This window comes from Folsomia candida, unplaced genomic scaffold (assembly GCF_002217175.1).
Source record: "Folsomia candida strain VU population unplaced genomic scaffold, ASM221717v1 Fcan01_Sc001, whole genome shotgun sequence".
Taxonomy (NCBI): domain Eukaryota; kingdom Metazoa; phylum Arthropoda; class Collembola; order Entomobryomorpha; family Isotomidae; genus Folsomia; species Folsomia candida.
In genome coordinates this window covers 13442952-13466413 of record NW_019091193.1, presented here as the reverse complement: position 1 = coordinate 13466413, position 23462 = coordinate 13442952, and the positions used below count along the sequence as shown (strand labels likewise).

Below are 23462 nucleotides of genomic sequence, written 5' to 3'. Positions count from 1 at the left end.
TATATTTAGGACGCTCTATTCTCTCAAGCTTTTTGGCGTTGTAGTAAAAAAATCCATCCAACGACTGCATCCAGTAGTGCTTACACACACACCACAAAACGACGAGACGAAAAAATCTATCTTTTCAAGTTTCCATGGAGATGCACACACTCGTTGACGACCCTCTTTCCCCTTCTCGTTTTCTTCTCTTATAAAATTGTTCATGTCGAAAAAGCATGTTTAGTTTTTTGATAATAAATGGGATCTAAATGTTGCAAAAACTCAAAATCTCCTCCGGACGATCAAAACAGGTATTTGAGATAAATAATTGATGTACTTTCTTGTACTTTTTTGTACTCAGTGATATTTCTGAATCGTCTTCAAAAAGGTTGCTTCGTCGTGAGTTGTCATCAGGAGACGATCAGTATCGTTCATCAAATAATAATTTATATCCACTAAGAATAAGTGAACTTCGTCCAGTGGCGAATCGTAGTCAAAGCCAGCAAAAACTTTACACATTTATACCACCAACGAACAGCTCTCCTCAGAATAAGAACGCAAAAAGTGAGAAAAACGGAAAGAAAATGACATTAATCACTGGAATGGCAAAATCTGATACTGCTTCGACCGGAGGCGGTGGCGGACCACCAATTTTTATAAGACAATTAAACGATACGTCCATCAAAGTGGGTAAGGTTTACTAATTTATGAGTCATTATAAAACTAATAAAACGAAGGCTTGGAGATCAGGGAAATTTTACTTCATATTTTATGAAAATAAATATTGGAAATTTGTTAACATGTTACAAAAAAGTTTGTATTGCTTTTATATAAAGGAACCAAAGCAAGACTTTTGGTAGAAGTTGATCCAAACTATGGTGGAGATAATAACAATGGGGTACTGAAGGTAGGAATTTAATTATTGTCTACAAGCGTTGTTGTCTGATTTTGAAGCACTGCATTCTTTGTTTAAGGTCACATTCTACCGAAATGATGTCAAAATTATAAATACATTATCATCATCTTCGTCTGGTGGGGGCGATTCTCAGCCAAGGTATTTACAAGGAAATGAAGGACGATTTTATTTCTTGGATATTTCCGAAGTTCACATCGAGGTGAGAAATGGTGTTATTTAATTTACATCCTTAATTTAACGAAATTATCCAATTTTAGGATGAAGGAAAGTGGATTTGCCTTATTGAAAATTTTCATGGGTACGTTCCGACTAATATAAATGTGCATATGCTCTGAAATTTGAACTTGGTTTTTATCTTTCACAGGAGGAGTTCCTCAACTTGTCTTGTTAAAGTCATGGGTAAAGAAAGTGTTTATAAAATAATTTTTGAAGTCATTTACTGAATTACTCAATCTCTACTTCCAGTTCCAAAAGCGTACAAGTATCCGGAATTTGTCGAAGGTATTTATAAGAAAATCGTCTATTCGGTGCATATTAATTTTAATTTGTTCCGTATTTGCATTATTCAGGTCTTAAAGCGATACTCACTTCCGCTGGGACTGTTTCTCTGGAGTGCAAGGTGCGCATTTTTGACTACATTCATGTTGTATTAACAAATTGTAATAATAAAATTACGCCGACTATTTCAGGTTATCGGCACGCCCACTTGCATACTTAAATGGTACTATTAAGCATCTCTCATTCACTGTTGATTAATTGATGAAAATGCTTATTGTGCGTTGTTGTTACTTGTTATAGGTACAAAGATGGTAAGCTGATGCTGATTCACTGAAAATATCACAATCATTCATTGTTGATATTTGCTATAGGAAAAGAAATACGTGCCGGTGATATATTTGCACTTCGTGGTGACCCATCTTCATTGGGAGTGGTAACAGTTTATTACATATTCATAATTATGACATTTTTATTTTTCAGTAAAATATTTGAAACGCAATTTTCAGTATACGGTTGAAGCTTGTAACTGTATGGGGAGCGTTACAAGTTCTTCAAAAGTGCATATGCTGGGTGGATCTGCGGACGAAGATCGGTTGACTGTAGTACAAAACCTGTCAGATTGTCGTGTTCGTGTCGGAGATAAGCATGAGTTTCAATTTAAATTAAGTAGACCTTTGGGCAATAAAGATGTTATTCAATGGTTCAATAAATCCCAAAGTGTCGAGTTGAAAGATAGACTTATTCCCAGTGCGGATGGAAGCGTGTGTAAATTATTTGTGAGTCAAGTGGAAGTGCAAGATGAGGGAGAGTGGGAGTGTTTTGTGACTACGGCTGGGAATCAAAAAGTCTCGTCGTCCTGTTCAATGTCCATCCTTATTCCAAGAAATTATAGGAGACCGAGATTCCTGGAACAATTAAGGGCCATTCTCACGGAAGAGGGTTAATTATTTCTCCAATTATTGAAATTATGATCAACAACCAATCGAGTCATGTTCGATATTCTTGTTACAGGTCTTGTCAGTTTCGAGTGTAAAGTATGCGGTGAGTACAAAAAGTTTTTAATTTCCTTTTCGGTGACATTCCTCTGCGTTGGGTATTATAATTTAGCTTTCCAATGAACTGGTGGACTCGTTATGTTCAATTTTCACACACTTTCTCCGCCAGAGTAGGAGAAGTTGTACTCAACTTGTATCAATATTTTCAATTCTAAATTTTGAATAATTCTAAATGTTGAACGTCAGATGATGTTCAATGTATTTTGGAACATGAATTCGAAAAACTCGTTATTAGATGATCGTTATTAGACTCGTTATTAGAATATTAGATGATCTTACAATATCTCCGACGTCACTGCATGCCACCAACATATGTATGTACACTTTATGAGGTTTGCACAAAAATTTTTGTTAATTTATAAAGCTTTCCGCTAAGTATTTCGAGTTTCTCCACTAAATGTGAAAGTAGCTTGAAAGTTGAAATTTTGCTAAGTCGCCCCCATTCTTGAGCAATGATAAACTCCATTATCAAACAGTTCTCATAATAGTTAAATAACCTCAAAAATTTTAAAATAGGTTTTCCTACCCCGAATCTCGTTTGGACGAAGGATAACGTAGAACTGAAACCAGGTAAAAGTAGAAACTTTCACCATCATCATTAGATCAATTACATAATAAAACAATATACGATTTTCAGGGGATGTGTACCAGTTGAGTGGAGCAAACTCATTGGTACGGTTTTAAATATATCGAAATTAACAAATACCAAGTATACAAATATTTGCATATGAACGCATTTCAGGGCGTCTATCAATGTATCGCACGCAACTGCATGGGAAACGCACAGTCCAGCACAGAGCTCACCCTCGAAGATATCCAGCACCAATTGAGCGATGACGAAAAGAGACAACTTCTCCAAGACAAGACTTCAAGACCACCAAAGTTCTTAAAAGGTCTGAAATCTATAGAACAGAAGATTGGAGAATCGTGTCAACTGCAAGTGCAAGTCAATGATCCCAAAGCCACGGTCAGTTGGTTTAGGGACGGAATTCATCAAATTGAAAGGTGAATTACAAATTTTTGAGAATTTTATTCAGAAATTTAAAGATAAATCACTAACAATGATCATCATATTTTTTAGTGATGATGAGAAATATTCCATTAAACAAGAAGGTGGACTTGGGTAAGTAAACAAAAATGAGAATACAAAATATAAGAATGCCATAGGTAATTTACTTATTTGATTATTACTTAATTCTTAACTAACCTGATTAAAGGTTATTTATTGGAAGTATAAATCTTTGTTCAAAAATTATAAATAGAATTCATAGACTAAACAGGCTGATGTACAAAACTAAAATAACGGTACAAAAGACAATTACTTCTATCTTGAGTTACACTATTCTGCAGAAATTCATGAATTAAAACAAATATAACTTTAAAGGTCAAAAACAGGGGATTTCATCTTTTTCTCTGGAGGTCCGTCATTTTCTTCGCCAGAATCTTTGTCCTCTTCTTCTTCTCGTTCATGTCGATTCTATAAAAATGAACAATTTATATGACATCACTAAATAACTAAAGTGGAGGTTATACTTGATAATGTAGAACAGTGGCATTAAAAAATGACGAAGAGTAATCGCACTCAGGTTCCGGACATGTGTATGGCTTTAATTGCAAATGGGTGCAGACGTGGTCACTATCAAATTAGATCATTATTAAAATAATAAAATCTATGATAAGCAATTAAGTTACCGTGAATTACGCAACCCAATTGTCAATATCCCACACTCGGTTTTATTTTTTATTTTCCAGATGCATTTAAACTTTTTTCTTTTTGACCCTTCTTGTTTGACACTCTCCAAATAGGCATCACATTTCCCTGCGTCCTCCTCACTGATATCGGTAATTCCAAATTTTGTTCGATTTCGTAATGCTGCTCTTGGGTGGACCATTATTCGATGAGTGTGTAATGATGCTGGTGTCACAAAAGAACATGAACAAAGATCACATTGTTGGGAACCGATGCCAGAATAGTGATTTGTCTGGAAGAATTATCATTTATTGCAACATGAACTGGTTTAATTAGTTAATTTAAGAAACCTCGTACCTTTAAGTGGTTTGAAAGAGTTTGAGTATGTTTTAAAAAAACCAAACCGCACAAATAACACCTTAATCTCTCTTGTTTTGGTGGTTGTGAGCGTGGATTGTCCAGTTTTTCTGGTGGTGGGGGAGGAGGGTTGTTGAAATAATCTTCTCTAATTTCTGGTATCCGTTTTAAAAATTGTCTAAGATGGTTGTCAATTGTTTCGGCGTGTTTGGACAGAACTAATTCTGCGGTATACGGCGCTTTGGAGCAAACAACTCCAAACCGTCTCCGAATTTTATATTTTAATTGGTCAGCCACCCATGCATCATCAGAATAAATGTGGAATGAATAGGTTAATGTTGGTTCTACTTTCCACCCCAATTGTTGTTCGAGCTCTCTAACAAAATCAATAGTTTCATTAGAAACCCTGTAACGGGCACCACAAAGCTGTACTGAGAACTTTTTAAAATAAATGTTATCACATACTTGACCTTGCAACCGTCAAGATCCAAGGCGTCACTCTTAAATTTAGAGGAAATCGTCTCTGTTTGTCCGACAAGGCAAATATCTGCAACTCCTTTATTTACGGACATGTCCCTCATGTCCCCGTACGTGTCAATAAGTAGACAGAAGTAGATTTGACTGAGATCCTCTAAATAACACATTATTTGCATTAGGTTTATGTAATAAAAAATAAATTTATAAATAATACAAGTTACTTTGAACGTCCTCTTCTGTCATGACATTTGTGTAAATATCGTCATTGTCGTCTTTCCAGAAAAAAAGGTCCACCCCTACTTTGGGTGTCTGACGAAGTAGTTCACTTTCACTAATCATTTTGTAGAGGCAGGGTATTAAAATTTATTTGTAAAGTAGAACAGACCAGGGAACAGACAAATATGATGGTATTTTTCTTAACTGTTGCCACCTTTGTGCCATCACTCCACCTCAGTATGTACATAAAACTAAGGGGAACATTGATCACTTTATGTTTTGCAGACTTCATACCTTGGATATTAAAGTTTTAGAATTTGAGGATCAAGCAGAATGGAAATGTACAGGAAGTAATGATTATGGCCATAGCTTCACATCTTCGAGAATTAAGTTCGTTATAATTCGTCAATACGAAATTTATAGTTGTAAAGTATGTGGTCAATAAATTGATTTATTTTCAGGTTGATTATTCCAAGTCATTATAAGAAACCGAAATTTTTGGAGTCTCTCACAGCAATTCTGAGCGAGGATAAAACTGTGAATTTGGAGTGCAAGGTCATTGGAGTACCGGTAAGTCCCCTTACCTTGTATGCTAATGTGGGAACGATGAGAATTGTTTTAGGTTGAACATTTATTATGAGGGAACGATGAGAATTATTAAGTAACTATTTACATTTCAATTAACAATTTAGACGATGAGTTATGACATACTGAAAGTGGCGCATTTGCGACCTTTAATAAATGTTCGATGTTCAGGTCCGATATTCTTTATATTTTTTTTTTGTCCGAATTCGAGGTATTTTTTTATCTGAATGCCAATTTCAAAAACTTTCGAATTTCAAATTCTTTAGGGCAACAGTTCTTTTCAAACTTTCCAAATAATGATGCATGATCTAAACTCAACTGAAAACTAGCTCAATACTAATTCAAAACAATTTGTAAAGGTTCCAGTACTAAAATGGTACAAGGATGGGGTCGAGGTATGTGCATATTTGCATTTTATTTACATATTTACCAAAAAATTGCTGACTCACGAATACGACTAACTGATTAGTTGAAAGCTGGAGACATTCATCGGATAATTTCTGGAGCAGATGGAACTTGCTGCTTGGGGTAGTGATCTTTATATTACGATGTGCATTCTGCGAAAGTAAATGAGTAAATTGACTCTTATAATTTTACCCAATAGAACCTATTGTTGTGAAGCTCGAAACGTAATGGGAACCGTTTCATCGAGTGCAGCACTTTTAGGATTTGAAGGTTAGGAAAATACATTCATATGAATGAGTTTTAATGTAAATCTCAAGGGAGAAAGTTGCTCATAATGCAATCCTTTAGATAAACTTCTTCCACAAAAACAAGCCTCTGCAGATGCTCAAGCTAACGCCATGAATAATTTGACCCGCGATCCATCGCTTTCCACAATTTTGGAAGAGCGGACGTCTCAAATGATGAGTGCTTGTGACACACCCATGGTGCATAACAGATCAATTGAAGAAGATGTCAAAGGGGAAATTAGCTTATCAATTGATGGAAAAGATGTGTCCGTTTCTCTCTATGAAACTCCAGATCTTACAGGTTTTTAGTTAACATTTTATTTCGTAACGAACGTGGGTAATTAAAAATACTGTGATTATGTGATTATATGATTTTTTATTTTATTTATTTACAGAAAACGATGCCAAGCAAATCATTGAAATGTTTGCTGAACAATATTCGGAATATATTTCTGGTAAATTATAAATTAGCACTTTCTAGAACTTATGTATATTTACATACATATTAATTAAATAATTAGGGAATTTTCTGGCTAACTACTTTTTTAATTACTTTTACTTTTTAAATTAATTGTATCATACAGTTTGTCTCAGAAAGAAATGAAAAGCTAATTTAATTTTGATTTATAGAGCACAACATCGTTCCTCTGCCATCACTTCGTTTCATGAAAGAAGCCTCCACCTCGGGAAATATAGGTAACCCTATTACCGTATGCAATCTATGCAATTACTGTTCAATGGTGTTCATAGCTTTTTGTTTTTATTTTTTTATATAAATATAGTAATGGAAGCAGTTGTGATCGACGTGACAGATGATCCTTTCGAGTCTGCAAAATCAGCCTCTATGGCCCAAGTTAAAGAAGATGACCTCAATACTGAAGGAGACGTTGACGACTTTTCCGAATCATTTGAGAGCCCATTAGAATTATCAAGTGATGTTGGTGCAGATATGGAAAGAAGACATTCCACTGGAATATCGAGGTCCAGAAAATCTAGTTCTAAAAAATCAAAATCAAAACACCCTCAGCAGCAAGCAGTAGCCGAGCAAAGTTTACCAGGCTCAGAAGAAGCATTCTTGACTGCGGAGAGTGATCAGACAATGTCTCAAAAATTTGCAGAAATACAGGAGACGTTGCACAGCCTTCACGAGGCTGAGACATTTTACGCGAGTGCAGACGAGAGTGGAGATAAACGAGCGAATGAAAAGTTGGTGGAAGGTGGCGAGAAAAAATCTCGTGCTCTTGCCGAACAAAGAGGCGTTCATATGTCAACTGACATTGATCTCATTGAAGAAAGTCTTAAAGCCTTGTCCTCGGATGCTCTTAACATGAAAGCCACAGTTGCAGAGACGATTATAGCAAGTCAGAAACAACAAACTGGGCTTACTTGCCAAGAAAACAGACATTTGACTGAGTTGGAAAGTCTCCAAGATGACAATAAATTATTATCTGAGACTCTCTGTGATGTCACGTACCAACAATTTCAAGCGGTTGAAGGTGATAATAAACAACCATTCGAGACCATTGAATCCTTAACTAGTCATGAAGAAAATTTACAATTTGGACGAGATAATCTCAGCCACCATATGTTTGAACCGATTGGTCATGAGTTTCAACAACAGCTTAGCCAAGTGCAAACCTTTCATGATGAAGATGAGCGCAACTATTACCTGCAAGAGGAAGGATTAGACGTTAATCATCCATACGAATCGGGCAAATTTATTGGGATTGAAATGGCTGAAATGGTCTTGTTAGAGGGAGCGGATACTTTCTCTGATATTGACTCGTCTTACTCCGGTGTTCATGAAAGAGAGGTCTCACCTGGGGTGATGGACCAATTGGAAAAATATGGCCACGATGGTCAAGCTTTGTTTCATGAAGGAGAATTTCCCGAACAAATGTATGATCAATATGACCAAATGTTTGCAGATGTAGGATTTCAACAAATGAATACAATTGACCAAGCATATGAGGAATATATTGCTGCACAAAACGCAATTGGGGGAGAAAGTCAAACTCAGCTTGACTTAACAAAATTAGCCACAAGCAAGAAAGACGATGTTGCTGAAGCTAAGAAACACAAACTAGAAACAAAGACATTAGCAAAAGAGGAAGCTCAAGAATTGCAAGTTACCCCAAAACGGGCTAGAGAAGTAGCTGACTTGCAGCAAGTGTCTGAAGACCTGATAACAGAACCTAATAAAAATGGACAAGCAAAGTCTAAGGATACACGAGCAGATAAGAAATTAGCGACAGCAGTTGCAGACAAAGATGACTCAGATAAAAATAGTACTGACTTTAAGAAAAAGATGTCGGAAATTTCTCACACTGAGCAGGAAAAAATTGATACTCAAGTTCTCAGTGGGAAAAAAGAGAACGAGGCAGAAGTTAAAGAAACAAAACTCGTCAAACGAACAGAGTCTCAGAAATCGGAATTAGAGGAAACGGGAGTAGAACAAAGTTCGATGCAGAAATTGGAAAAGAAACCTAAAAATATTGCGGATGCGACTAAAATACATGTCGATGACATGATGCAGCCTAAATCAGTAAACATTACAATTGATGAGGAAGTTGACCTGAAAACTGAAGAACAGAAGAACAAAGACGAAACAGCTAAGCAAAACCAACTTGAAGTTAAAGCTAAGAAGGAAGAGCTGGAAAGCAAGTCTAGTAAGGAGAAGGCGGCGAAAGATGAACTCGAGGCAGAAGTCAAGAAAGAGAAAGACGAGCCAAAATCCAAAAGAGATGAACTAGAAGCTAATGTGAAAAACGATGAACTTGAGGCAAAAACCAAACAAGAAAGTGAGGAGAAAATCACAAAAGAAAATGATGAGAAAGCCAAGAAAGATAATGTTCAGGCCAAGGACAAGATGGAGGAACTTGAACCCAAAGCAAAGGAGGAACAAGAAGAGAAAGCTAAGAAAGATGACCTTGAAGCGAAAGAAAATAAAGAGAACAAAGCTAAGAAAGATGATGAGACTCAAGCTAAAATAAAGAAGGAGCAAGAAGAGAAAGCTACAAAAGCTGAAGTTGAAGCTAAGGCAAAGAAGGGGCAAGACGAGAAGCCTAAGAAAGACGAGCCTGAAGCCAAAGCAAAGCAAGAAGAGGAAGACAAGGCTAAGAAAGATAAAGTTGAAGCTAAAACAAAGAAAGAGCAAGAGGAGCAGGCTAAGAATGATGAAGCGGAAGCTAAAGCAAAGAAGGAAAAGGAAGACAAAGTCAAGAAAGATGAAGCTGAACCTAAGGCCAAGAAAGATGAAGCTGAAACCAAGGACAAGAAAGATGACGCTGAAACTAAGGCCAAGAAAGAGGAAGCTGAAACTAAGGCCAAGAAAGGTGACGCTGAAACTAAGGCCAAGAAAGAGGAAGCTGAAACTAAGGCCAAGAAAGAGGAAGCTGAAACTAAGGCCAAGAAAGAGGAAGCTGAAGCGAAGGCAAAGAAGGAACAAGAGGAGAAAGCTAAGAAAGATGAAGCCGAAGCTAAAGCCAAGAAGGAAAAGGAAGAGAAAGCTAAGAAAGATGAAGCCGAAGCTAAAGCCAAGAAGGAAAAGGAAGAGAAAGCCAACAGAGATGAAGCTGAAGCGAAGGCCAAGAAGGAGCAAGAAGAGAAAGCTAAGAAAGATGAAGCGGAAGCTAAAGCCAAGAAGGAAAAGGAAGAGAAAGCTAAGAAAGATGAAGCTGAAGCGAAGGCCAAGAAAGATGAAGCTGAAACGAAGGCCAAGAAAGATGAAGCTGAAGCGAAGGCCAAGAAAGATGAAGCTGAAGCGAAGGCCAAGAAAGATGAAGCTGAAGCGAAGGCCAAGAAAGATGAAGCTGAAGCGAAGGCGAAGAAGGAACTAGAAGAGAAAGCTAAGAAAGATGAAGCGGAAGCTAAAGGAAAGAAGGAAAAGGAAGAGAAAGCTAAGAAAGATGAAGCTGAGGCGAAGGCCAAGAAGGATGAGAAAGCCAAAAAAGATGAAGCTGAAGCGAAGGCCAAGAAGGAAAAGGAGGAGAAGGCCCAGAAAGATGAAGCTGAAGCGAAGGCCAAGAAGGAAAAGGAAGAGAAAGCTAAGAAAGATGAAGCGGAAGCTAAAGGAAAGAAGGAAAAGGAAGAGAAAGCTAAGAAAGATGAAGCTGAAGCGAAGGCCAAGAAGGAAAAGGAAGAGAAAGCTAAGAAAGATGAAGCTGAAGCGAAGGCCAAGAAGGAAAAGGAAGAGAAAGCTAAGAAAGATGAAGCGGAAGCTAAAGGAAAGAAGGAAAAGGAAGAGAAAGCTAAGAAAGATGAAGCTGAGGCGAAGGCCAAGAAGGATGAGAAAGCCAAAAAAGATGAAGCTGAAGCGAAGGCCAAGAAGGAAAAGGAGGAGAAGGCCCAGAAAGATGAAGCTGAAGCGAAGGCCAAGAAGGAAAAGGAGGAGAAAGCTAAGAAAGATGAAGCTGAAGCGAAGGCCAAGAAGGAGCAAGAAGAGAAAGCTAAGAAAGATGAAGCTGAGGCGAAGGCCAAGAAGGAAAAGGAAGAGAAAGCTAAGAAAGATGAAGCTGAAGCGAAGGCCAAGAAGGAAAAGGAAGAGAAAGCTAAGAAAGATGAAGCTGAAGCGAAGGCCAAGAAGGAGCAAGAAGAGAAAGCTAAGAAAGACGAAGCGGAAGCTAAAGCCAAGAATGAAAAGGAAGAGAAAGCTAAGAAAGATGAAGCTGAAGCGAAGGCCAAGAAGGAAAAGGCAGAGAAAGCTAAGAAAGATGAAGCTGAAGCGAAGGCCAAGAAGGAAAAGGACGAGAAGGCCAAGAAAGATGAAGCTGAAGCGAAGGCCAAGAAGGAAAAGGACGAGAAGGCCAAGAAAGATGAAGCTGAAGCGAAGGCCAAGAAGGAAAAGGAAGAGAAAGCCAAGAAAGACGAAGCTGAAGCGAAGGCCAAGAAGGAAAAGGACGAGAAGGCCAAGAAAGATGAAGCTGAAGCGAAGGCCAAGAAGGAAAAGGACGAGAAAGCCAAGAAAGATGAAGCTGAAGCGAAGGCCAAGAAGGAAAAGGACGAGAAGGCCAAGAAAGATGAAGCTGAAGCGAAGGCCAAGAAGGAAAAGGACGAGAAGGCCAAGAAAGATGAAGCTGAAGCGAAGGCCAAGAAGGGAAAGGACGAGAAGGCCAAGAAAGACGAAGCTGAAGCGAAGGCCAAGAAGGAAAAGGAAGAGAAAGCCAAGAAAGATGAAGCTGAAGCGAAGGCCAAGAAGGAAAAGGACGAGAAGGCCAAGAAAGATGAAGCTGAAGCGAAGGCCAAGAAGGAAAAGGACGAGAAGGCCAAGAAAGATGAAGCTGAAGCGAAGGCCAAGAAGGAGCAAGAAGAGAAAGCTAAGAAAGACGAAGCGGAAGCTAAAGCCAAGAAGGAAAAGGAAGAGAAAGCTAAGAAAGGCGAAGCTGAAGCTAAGGCAAAGAAAGAGGAGGAAGAGAAAGCTAAAAAAGACGAAGCTGAAGCTAAGGCAAAGAAAGTACAAGAAGAGAAAGCAAAGAAAGAACAAGAAGAGAAAGCAAAGAAAGAACAAGAAGAGAAAGCAAAGAAAGAACAAGAAGAGAAAGCAAAGGAAGAACAAGAAGAGAAAGCAAAGGAAGATGAAGCGGAAACTAAAGCGAAGAAGGAAAAGGACGAGAAAGTTAAGAAAGCTGAAGCTGAAACGATATCCAAGAAGGAAAAGGAAGAGAAAGCCAAGAAAGAACAAGATGAAGCGGAAGCTAAAGAAAAGGAGGAGAAAGCAAAGAAGGATGAAACTGAAGCCAAGGCCAAGAAAGAAAACGAAGAGAAGGCTAAGAAAGATGAAGCTGAAGCCAAGGCCAAGAAGGAACAAGAGGAGAAAGCGAAGAAAGACGTAGCGGAAGCTAAGACAAAGAAGGAACAAGATGAGAAAACTAAGAAAGACGAAGGTGAAGCTCAGGCCAAGAAAGAGAAGGAAGAAAAAGCTAAGAAGGATGAAGCAGAAGCTAAAGCAAAGAAGGAAAAGGAAGAGAAAGCTAAGAAAGATGAAGCTGAATCTAAAGCAAAGAAAGAAAAGGAAGAGAAAGTTAAAAAAGATGAAGCAGAAGCTAAAGAAAATGAGGACAAAACTAAAAAGGATGGAGTCGAGCATAAAAGAGACAAAGAGAAGAATGAAGATAAATCCAAGAAGCAAAGCGACCTGGATGCAAAACCTAAGCAAGGCATGGGGGATGAAAGTAAAATTAATAAACCTGAACAAAAAGCCGGTTCAATAAGAGATAAAGACGCTGGTATGAAGGCTAATGAGAGTCATTCTGAGGACACCAATCAGTCAATTGAAAAAGAAAGTGTTGGTGACGCTAAAGAGTCTGATGAAAGTAGGAGAAAGTCACAAATGATGGAGAAACGTCCGAGTTTAGACGACTCATTGAAATTGTCCAGTGTTAAAAAAGTTAATAAAATTGAATTACACAGCCTCAAAGTTGCAGAAGGAGGAGAGCCGTCAGAAACTGAAAATTCAAAATCAGCCAAAGATGAGGTCAACTCCAAAGATGCACCAGCAGACATTTTAGTAAAAGCAGAATTAGCTGCAAAAGGAGAAGAGGGAAAGAAGGACATTGTTGATGGGTCAAGTGCTAAAGAAAGCAAATCCCTCAAGGAATCCAAAAAACCTAACGATAAAGATATCACCAACGACGCAGCCAAGACTGCCAAAACAGCAGAGAAAGTCAAAGATTCTGAAAATAAGGAAACCACAAAATCTGAGAAAGAATTAATTCCAGATAAATCTGATAAAGCTAAGGGCGGCGAAACTCTCAAGAAGGATTCGTCGAAAAACGCCGATGTATCTGAAAATGGAAAACTCGTACGAAACGATTCGAATGATAAACAAGATGACAAGGGGTCGAAAAAGAGTTCGGCAAAAAAGCCATCTATTAAAAAGAAGCTTTCTTTGAAGCATGGAGAATCTGAAGTAGCTGAAAAGGTACCAGATGCAAGGAAAGATTCTCTACAAGAAAATTTGGCGAAAGATAGAAAATCATCCACGGATGAAACTAAATTGAAATCAGGCTCGAAACCCTGCGAGGATTTGCAAGCGGCGGAATTTGTCAAAAAAGTAAGTGACAGTGGAACCGGTGAGGATAATAAAATTGACGGAATTAGTATTGTTACATCCTCATCACTATCATCAAATGATGACAAAGAATCAAAGAAACTTGTTAAACAAGGATCACCTATAAAGGATACTGAAAAATCGATTCCAATTTCACCCACCAAGTCACATACAGATGTAGCAGACTCTGTCCAACAAATTTCCAAAGATAGCAGCAAACCAATTTCATCAGCATATGCAGATGAACCGAGAGGATACTCTGCTAAATCATACATTACTGCAGAAACTGAACAACCATCTTATACAAAAACCCCAAGACGCATAACATACGAAGCAGAAGATGTGCAGCCCACATGTCATAAGAAACATGATGACTCGGACCGCTACAATCGCCTCAGTTATAGATCACGGTCGATTGACCATATTTGTACAAGTGGTGGGGACAGCGACGTCCATGCCCGTGGATTAGTTACCGTTGGGGGAGGACCTTCGCCTTTTATGTTGATGGTGAGTTCTTGATAATTGGATATTTATAAGTTATGCAATTAACTTAAAGGTTTAGTCTAAAAATAAAATCTGAAATGACAGGCGCAAGATCGTATGGAATCTTTTGGTTATTTTTCGTCTGGTAATAGAAAACAGTTTGATGACTTTAAAGCTTTACAACGTCCCGATTACACACCACACTACATTCGTCCACGTCATCACCACCGCAAAGGATGGGAGGAAGACTCATTAACAGAAGTGGATGAATTATCAATCGACAAAGTCTCTACGCCACCACCAATCGTTCCGCCAAGAATGAGACGCCAGCAAAGAACGTATCAAGTGAAACTTTCCAGCGAAACTGAAGACTTAGTTCCGAGTAAACACGGTTATCACGGTGGATCGTCGTATTCTGGTCACAGTAATATTCCATCATATTTCACACTGCCATCAATGGGTTACTCGTACTTTTCTATGGATGTAAGTATATGCACACATTGGGCCATCTTGAATTGTGGTAATTATATAATTCAAATATTTGCAGTCACTTCCTGGTTACACTGGTTCTATGGAACATTTGGATGAAACTGCTCGAAGGAGAAAACCAAAATTTAGTATGAAACTTCAAGATCGCACTACACCCATTTACACGGAAGCTGTGAAGTTTACATGCACCGTATTTGGACAACCTCCTCCTACGATACAATGGTCCGCAATGAACTTACTGATTAACTGAAGTTTTGTACTTTAACCAATATTTAATTTGACTGACTGCAGGTATAAGAATGGAATGCCGATATTTTCTGATCGTCAGAAATACACAATTACGAATGACCATGGCGTAGCAGTTCTGGACATCAAACATGTTGATAAAAATGATGAATCCATTATAACATGTTTTGCGCAAAATTTCTACGGAAAAGCTGCTTGTTCTGCAGTCTTGCACGTTGTAGGGATGGGAGACTCTAAGGGTATCCTGTCTGACAGTGGAGGAGGAAAGTGTATCCCTGTGAATTTCACTACGGATATTATGGGTATGCAAATTATTCACTAAAGTGAGAAAGTGTTTAAGAGGATTGAAAATGAAAAAATTGTGTATCCAGAAACCTATTTCCCGGAAGTGAATGAACTTGTGCTGGAATGTCAAATGACTGGGGCTAAACCTCAAGTTACTTGGATGAAAAACGGAGAAGTTATTGTTTCTCATGATCAAACAACGTACGGAAGATTTAAAGCTGAAAATTGGATGCTATTCGACAGTGGAAAATGCAGATTAATTATTCAAAGACCTAGAAATTCTGATTCAGGTAAAGACAATTAACTAAAAGTATAATCATTATCGCCGAAAAAAGTTTAAAATTTACCCATTTGAACATGTACTTATTTTAGGAGTCTATACGTGCTGTCTAAAAAATTATGATATGACAAATGTGGGTAGCAGAAAAATTTGTATGAGTGACGAAATCACCAAATTAGTCAGCGTTAAACAAAATTCAGCACCAGGTCGGTGATATATATAATTTCGGTTTGCCATTTAGCCAAACTAAAAACAGGATCAAATTAAATATTTTTAGGTGGAATCTATGCGTATATTCCACCAAAGGGAACGGTAGGGATGAAAACAGCAACCTTTGAATATCAGTCACCATCATTTAATAAACAATTGGACGATTTCAAGAAAATCCGATTGGGGGACGATCTCATTTTAACAATCGAAATCTTGGGTAAATAATTACGATATTATATATGTATATCATCGCTTGAGATCCATAACGTACCAAGTTTGTTTTAGGGCATATTGGGATTTTAATTGCCAAAAATTGGTTGGTTAATTGCGCACAAAGTAGCTTTTATAAAATTTTAATTGACCATGTACTTCTGGAGGTATTAAATTCAAATACTGGTCAAATTTGAAGGATTTTGCTTTCTCTCACTCTGCAAAAGTCATGGCAAGATTGCCAATCTATGCGATCTGAGCACTATTTACATTTACAGTCAAGAGCAAAACTTTACGACATATGGAAGAGACTTTTGGGACATGTTATTCAAATGGGGAATTAAAGGCCGTAAAGTTTTGCACCGCGTACCTTTCCGAATAATTTTTTTAACGCTGTGATATAATTTTTATTGAATAAAGCGTGCAAAAGTAGGGGGTGACGTGGTAAATTATTTTTGTCGCCGAATTTTTTTCAAGGAACTACAAGGAATTGAAAGAATTAATTTTGGAAGAGACTTTTGGGACAACACATTGTGCTTATGGCTGTCCCAAAAGTCTCTTCCAAAATTAATTCTTTCAATTCCTTGTAGTTCCTTGAAAAAAATTCGGCGACAAAAATAATTTACCACGTCACCCCCTACTTTTGCACGCTTTATTCAATAAAAATTATATCACAGCGTTAAAAAAATTATTCGGAAAGGTACGCGGTGCAAAACTTTACGGCCTTTAATTCCCCATTTGAATAACATGTCCCAAAAGTCTCTTCCATATGTCGTAAAGTTTTGCTCTTGACTGTACTATGTCTAAATTTAAATTTGATACAACCAATTTGAAATTTGGCATGAACATGTATGAATATATTCTTAATTATAATATGACATCAATTCCCGTTCCGATCGCTATAATTTTTTCAGGAAAAATCAAAAACCACATTTTTAAAAGTTTTTGATTTTTCCTGAAAAATTCATAGCGATCGGAACGGGAATTGATGTCATATTATGATTAAGAATATATTCATACATGTTCATGCCAAATTTCAAATTGTTTGGATGAAATTTAAATTTACATTGAACATTAAACACTGCAAAAAGCAATCAGTGTGTGGATTCCTTCAACCAGCATGAAGAATCACAAAAACAAATTTGATACTTTATGGAGCTACAGCAACGATATTTCTTATTTATTTAATGGACACCATTGGTTAATCCGAATATGTAGGTACTCCTCAACCCACTGTTCGTTGGTTTCATCATAAAAACTCAACGCACCCAATGCAACCAACGCCACGTTGTCGAATATTTAGCGAAGGACCAGGAGTTCATACATTATTAATCCCAGAAATAACAGGTTGCGATCTTGGGACGTATATTGTACGGATAAATAACAAGTATGGTCAAGCTGAGTCCTCATGCTCCGTATCCGAATTGATACATGGTCTCACTGGAGACACCAAGCATGCGGGGACTTGCAGAGAACAAAGACCACCCACGTTTGTTAGAGAACCACCCGAAATGTTTTGTCTTCGGTGTGGAGACGATCTTATTTTCGATTGTCATGTTGAAGGATGGCCACAACCTGCGGGTATTGCTATTATTATTTAAATGCGTTAATGGCGTGACGATGAATGTTATGATGACTCCGTTTCATTTTCAGTGAACCTCTACCGCGGATGTCGAAATGTGACGCTGCAACCACGAGCTTATAAGGAAGTACTCCCACAAGTTTCCGCCCCCGATGATCACCAGCATGTTCGTTTCACAATTTCGAAATTGCAATGCACAGATTTCGGTTTATACACGGTCGAAGTAAAAAATATTATGGGAGTGGCAAAATGTTTCGTTAACCTCAAAGTGAGATTCGTCGTAACAAGTTTCTCTCAATATTTAAAAATTGATCAAGTTTGTCGTTATTCTAAATAATTTTAATTTTTCAGCTCCGCGACCGCGCCCATTCAATATCCCCGTCCCCTGCAATATGTCCTGGTCGTCAGCAATGGACCGGATCATTATCACGATTAGATAAACCATACTATCCTCACCACCATCACAACTATCACCAAAGTAGAATTAGGAGCAAAAGTACCTTCAGCTTGCCATATTCCTCTTCTGATTATTAAATTATGAGCTTTTACTCTCCATTTAATTGTATTTTTTTGGGTCAGGCTAGATTATTTTTTTTTGTAGAGCTAATGATATATTTTTTCTCAACCATCGTCATCGTCTTGAACTGCAAGATGCGGGGGTGGCCAAGAAAGTAGAGTTAAAGGACCGAACGCGTGGGTGGCATATTTTTTGAAAATTTATTACATCAGAGAGAATACAAAAAAGTGTCTTCTTCGATGATGAGTGAAATAAATAAATTGATTGAGGGGGAGGAGGCGGGAAAACTTAAAATTTGAATTAATTGTGGAAGCATGATAATCAGGACGAGTTGAAGGTGATTTTGAGAGGAGTTTGGTTATTAACAACATCGTGAGATGACTCCAGGGCGGTCACCTGTTAATTTATGAAGAAAGTCACTATCCGTTCTCTTTTTTAAGGTTATTTATGTGATAATAAACTGAAGATTATACCAGGACTAGGATTGACTGCTCTGATACGATCTGGTAGTTCACTAGGATCTGGTCTTCCGGATGGAGTCTTATTTAGTATTGCTTCAGCCAATTCTTCAAACGCACGCTCAATATTTATGTTGTTCTTGGCAGACGTCTCCATAAATTTGATTCCATGCTCACGGGCGATCTGCATTTTGATCAAGGAAACGTGTTAATATCACTAAAGCATAGTAATTAATTAGTAATTTCAGCCAAACGTACCACTTCCCCTCTGTCCTTGGGCACCTGTGAAAAATAAATTGTCATGGCATTGTTTATTTATTTATAACAAATAGCATTAATTTATGGGAATCCAAATCAAATTCCCACTTTATGACAGGCATGGAAAACCAAGTTTCAAGCCATTCACTTCTCAAATTGTTAAATAATTATAATAATAATATAATAATAATTTGCATAATTCAATTTACTCACCTGTCGATTCTCATCCATATCACATTTATTTCCTAATATCATCTTCTCAACGTCTTCGTTGGCGTGCTAAACGTACAAATTATTTCACACATTAATGAAATGTCACCCAAACACACGGAATAGCCGGGAATGACCCACCTCATCAATATTTCTGAGCCACTTGGCGATATTTTCAAAACTTTTAGAATTTGTGATATCGTAGACAAGCATGATACCCATGGCACCACGATAATAGGAAGTCGTGATAGTATGAAACCTCTCCTGCCCTGCTGTGTCCCTGCAATAAAACGCAATAAAACGCTAATAATATTTGTATCCTCCTCTTTGGAGTAGAATCATGATGATGATGAAACTGATAATTTGAAGACGTTAAACTTACCAAATCTGCAATTTAATTTTCTTTCCTTTCAATTCAATCGTTTTGATTTTAAAATCAATTCCTGTAAAAACATATACAGAAATTTAAATTCAGTCACCAAAATATTCTCCCACCGATCATTTTAACGAGTCATCAAACAAAATATTATCAAGAAAACAGGAAATTACCAATTGTTGAGATAAACGTAGTGTTGAAGGCATCATCACTGAATCTGAATAGGATGCAAGTCTTTCCAACACCAGAGTCGCCAATCAGTAACAATTTGAATAGTAAATCGTACGTTTTCTTGGCCATCGTCACGGATTAATGTATGAAATAAAAATTCTTCTTCTTATCTCTTTGTACTGACGACGTCTCCGTCACTTAATATAAATTGTTATTTATTTATTGCAGTCGTGATGATGAGTGAGTCATGTGTTATACTCAATCATCATTTATCACCACCACCACCACCGTAATACTACTGCTTGATTTCAGTTTATTTTACTTGACCACTCCACACACCGTGTTGTTTCCGAGCGACGATGATACGAGGAGTGAAGAAGAAGAGACCACCGAATTATTTTATTTTGAGCTCAGGCTGATCTTACAGCCGCACAGATGGAGTGGGCGAACTCCTCCGGCTTTGTCAACAGCGGAGACCACCACCTTCGTCTCAAATGGAACACGGAAATGTTGACAATTTTATTGCATTGTTTTCTAATTGCAATTAATTGTATCATAAGAAGTACAACAATTTTACGATGATGGAATTGTAGCGGGAGCATTAGTTATCCATTTTCATTTTGTTTTCATTGTTGGACTCGTTTTAAGTAAGACAGCGATGGAGAAATTGTCATAAGTTTAAAAAGAAAGTGAAATAAATACAAATGGAATTATTTCATTGCGAATTATTAATAATTTGTAATACAAATCAGTCCATCTGCATAAAAATGTGTCGTCATGTAAGGGACAAAAGTTGACTACGGCCCTTATTCTTCTCGTATCCCTTGATTCAGGTAGCAAAGGTTCCGGTCGGTTCATAAAATATATAAAAAGGCCCGAGTCCCTTTTATTATACCTCCAATCACCTTTTACACAACTCATTCCTTTTAATGTACAAGTCTCAATTTCAGTTCTATGAATGTGGAAATTGATACTTTTTGTAAAATGTTTATAAATATTTGTAAATATTTTCTAGAATTTTTAGGCATTTATTTTATATTTGTCTTAAATTGCAATTCATTCTATAAATAGCAAAGAAATTATATAAGAAATTATATAGCTTTTAGCAAATTATTTTAGACGCAACAAAGAACGTAACCATCTTCATTTATTAGCTAAAGGTTTAACCAGATTTACAGAAATGTGAAAAAAATGTAAATACAAATCTAATATAAAGGTCTAAAGAAAAGTTTTTATTTTCTCAGACCCAGTGTCATTGACCCACTGCCCGAATTCCACACATTATTCCCAACTACTCACAAAGTCAAGTTCAAGTTCACCCTCATTAGCACAAAGAATTAATTAAGGCTTTTCTCCGAGTAATTAAAACAAGATCTCTTTCCCTTTCTTTCTCTTTTCCATTCTATTCTCCATTCACGCGAAACACGCCGCAAAACATTTTAACCCAAAACATCCTAACCTTTTCCACTAATTCTAAATTTTTTGAAAAAATGTCCTACTCAAAATCATCCATTTTTGTCTCCGAACTAGATATCGGAGCGGAGGAGGCTTTCTCCCTCACACTCTCTCCCCCAAGTTAAGTTCGACTCCCCTTTGCTTTCCAACTCACCCGAAAAACCCGAAAAAATAAAATCAATAAATAAAGGAGGGATTTTTTCTCTACGCCAACACCAACGACAGAAGAGCCAGACGACTTTTGGGAATATGCATAAATGTAAAAAAAGAAATGGCCGTTGTTGATGGATTTTGTGATCTCTCTGATTTTCCTCCTCCTCCCACTGATCATTCCGTTTTGAAGAGGTTGAGTGAGAGAGAGAATATTTCTCCCAGCTATGTGATTATTTAGCAAGGTGTTCAGCCTGCGAGAGGGGGACGAGTATATGAGTGTGAGAATATACAAATAATAGAAAAAGTATAGTGAAGATTGTCTAATATGCAAATGAATCTCTGATTTTAGAAGAAAGACTCTGCCAGAGAAAGAGAGAGAGATGATGAGTGAGAGTGAGTGCGAGGGGAGAGCAGAGAGAAGCTTTTCTATCTCTTTTGTCTGAAACGAACTAGTTCGTCACACTAGACAATAAAGCTTTTTTTAAAAATTCCATTCAATTTTTTAAATATGCTAATGTGTGTGCAGCAAAGTCTCTCAGCCTGGCTCGGAGAATGGCGGTAGTGCCTGCTGTAGTGCTGGCAGGAGAGAGAACATTTATGCAGATGAGATGAGAATCTCTTTAACGGATGATGCTTCCATAAATTTCATATCAAACAAATCATGTTAGTTGGTTTTTGAGAATGGTGGGAAGAGTTGCTCACCTAAACTTTGGAAATGCTTACATGCTAGTTTTGGGATAGAATTTGGAGTAAAAAGTGGTTGAAAAGTGGCGAGTCACGTGCCATTTGACTTTTGAGATAAGTGTCAATCCTTTAGTGGTGGGCAAAGTGGTGGTGCTGATCGCAGGTAATAAATAACCTTTTCTATTTTCAAAATAGACTTGTTACTTGAACGACAACACAAAAAAATCCGATCCCTTTTTCAATAGACCTCACTCGATAATTTGTCAATAAAAAAGGACCCTTTTGAATATTATTGAATAGGAGTTCGATCTCCTTTTCATTCTCTACCTGCTCGTACATAAGCCGATTTTGGTTTACTTTTATTTGTTTACTTGTTGATGGGTTGGGATGTAGTGGGGGATAAATGGGGGGATTTTGTGTAATGTGATTGTGTGGGTGGTGTGTTTGTGGTGTTAGTTTTTAGTGGTGTTCGTACGCAAATTATGCATTTTAAGGTAGAAAATAGTATAGAAAATAATATTTTTGCTAATATAATAGTGTGTATCATTAATGCTTTATTATCATTGCATACACATTACACAAATTACACATCAGAAAAGCTGACTACAAAGGAGTCGTACATTAAAAATCCCTAACCTGAATCAAAAACGAAGAAATCATAAAAAAAGTATAATATAATATAATATAATATATTTATTTTTGTGACGTTTAAAAGCACAATTTGGTTGAGACTCAAGTTTTTGTTGTGATAACAACGGATTTAGAATAATTTCAAGTTTAGTTCAAACTTCCAATCCAAATTTACTCTATTGATTTGAATCAATTTCCTTTGATCAAACAAAAAGAGGTTAAACCAGGAAACCTGGCATGAAAATTTGTAGCTAAAAGCTTAGGAGTGATAATTTTTGTCTAAAAATCAAATCCAAAAATTTGTTATATATATTCATCTTTACATAATTTGATTAGAAGGTTATCGCAAGAGTAAAATGATTTTTCTGACTCACTCTGTAAATCTGACCAGTAATCACATCACATCACAGTCACAATTTACGTTGGAGTAAATCTTTTTTTTATTGCGGAACTTTGAGAATTTTAAAATTTACCCATTTTCTTGTACTTAAAAAATGGATCTTCAATCAACATTCATAAATTGTGAATAGTGATAGACGACGAATTTGCATTTCATCTTGATGCCTAATACAAAAGGGTACAAAATATAAAGCACAAATTTGCATTTAAATTTAAAAGAGTTGAGACGCCTCACTACAAAACTAACTTCCGATTTTTAATTATTTTTCAAAGCACGGCACGCGCATAGAAAAATGTGAATAAACTGCAGGAAAGTAAAGTCTCATAATAGTGCTCCCAGAATCTAGAAATTGGATTGTAGCTCGACTTCCCCAACTTTTTTGGGCTACAATCAGAATCTTGGTTATTTTTTACTCCAGCGAAAAATATCGAACTTAGATGTCAAAATATGAATATTGTATAAGAAACTACTTTTAATAAGCCAACAAAGTGTCATGCAATTCTTTTCGTAAGAACAAAACAAAGCAAGACATTGAAATTAATATTTTACCCAATTCATGAATTTTAATCAACACCCATTACAATAACAAGAATCCAACAAGAATCCATTACAAAAATGTTGATGATTTTGAGGCAAAAAGAGACGGAATAAAATAACTGCAATATTGTTGAGTGAAGCTGGGGCAAAGTGATTGTGGTGAGACAACTGAAGTGTGAGTAAATCGTAGAAGTGATCATCTTCGGGAAATGTGAGATTATCAAAATCAATAGTACTTTTCTTTATACACGTAAATTTTAGAATATCAGAAAAAGTTTATGCTGTCTGAAATGCCCATCGGTCAACTTCCCTCCA

General features: G+C 37.0%; 3 protein-coding genes across 7 annotated transcripts; 1 reads left to right on the top strand and 2 right to left on the bottom strand.

Annotated features, from left to right (window-relative positions):
• The first annotated feature begins 64 nt into the window (after positions 1-64).
• LOC110842689 (titin homolog) lies at positions 65-18109 on the top strand. 3 transcript variants are annotated; one of them, XM_035846613.1, is made up of 36 exons: positions 65-290; positions 368-669; positions 816-886; positions 954-1094; positions 1153-1193; positions 1260-1294; positions 1361-1396; positions 1465-1514; positions 1585-1616; positions 1694-1704; positions 1765-1826; positions 1900-2332; positions 2405-2434; positions 2965-3018; positions 3086-3120; positions 3191-3453; positions 3530-3571; positions 5474-5578; positions 5650-5758; positions 6133-6168; positions 6243-6301; positions 6378-6448; positions 6527-6766; positions 6861-6920; positions 7096-7161; positions 7248-11296; positions 11372-14020; positions 14102-14479; positions 14544-14707; positions 14777-15033; positions 15103-15306; positions 15389-15502; positions 15574-15723; positions 16935-17297; positions 17370-17566; positions 17650-18109. In XM_035846613.1, exons 1-36 carry the CDS (start codon positions 238-240, stop codon positions 17830-17832), a joined length of 11145 nt encoding a protein of 3714 aa, XP_035702506.1. In that variant the 5' UTR covers positions 65-237; the 3' UTR covers positions 17833-18109. The 3 variants fall into 3 exon arrangements, with proteins under 3 accessions (XP_035702506.1, XP_035702505.1, XP_035702507.1); XM_035846612.1 differs by having other exon boundaries at positions 7248-14020; XM_035846614.1 differs by lacking the exon at positions 5474-5578 and having other exon boundaries at positions 7248-14020.
• LOC110841676 lies at positions 3459-5427 on the bottom strand. Of its 3 annotated transcripts, none has more exons than XM_035846624.1 (6): positions 5194-5423; positions 4961-5126; positions 4496-4901; positions 4141-4430; positions 3982-4084; positions 3466-3925 (listed from the first exon to the last, which is right to left on the bottom strand). In XM_035846624.1, exons 1-6 carry the CDS (start codon positions 5309-5311, stop codon positions 3827-3829), a joined length of 1182 nt encoding a protein of 393 aa, XP_035702517.1. In that variant the 5' UTR covers positions 5312-5423; the 3' UTR covers positions 3466-3826. The 3 variants fall into 3 exon arrangements, with proteins under 3 accessions (XP_035702518.1, XP_035702517.1, XP_021943060.1); XM_022087368.2 differs by having other exon boundaries at positions 4496-4871; positions 5194-5422; XM_035846625.1 differs by lacking the exon at positions 3982-4084 and having other exon boundaries at positions 3459-3925; positions 5194-5427.
• LOC110841678 (ras-related protein Rab-10) lies at positions 18002-19667 on the bottom strand. The gene is made up of 7 exons (XM_022087369.2): positions 19291-19667; positions 19124-19184; positions 18883-19021; positions 18745-18810; positions 18532-18555; positions 18289-18457; positions 18002-18211 (listed from the first exon to the last, which is right to left on the bottom strand). The coding sequence occupies exons 1-7, from the start codon at positions 19415-19417 to the stop codon at positions 18177-18179; spliced, it is 621 nt and encodes a 206-aa protein (XP_021943061.1). The 5' UTR covers positions 19418-19667; the 3' UTR covers positions 18002-18176.
• Between the last annotated feature and the right edge of the window lie 3795 nt (positions 19668-23462).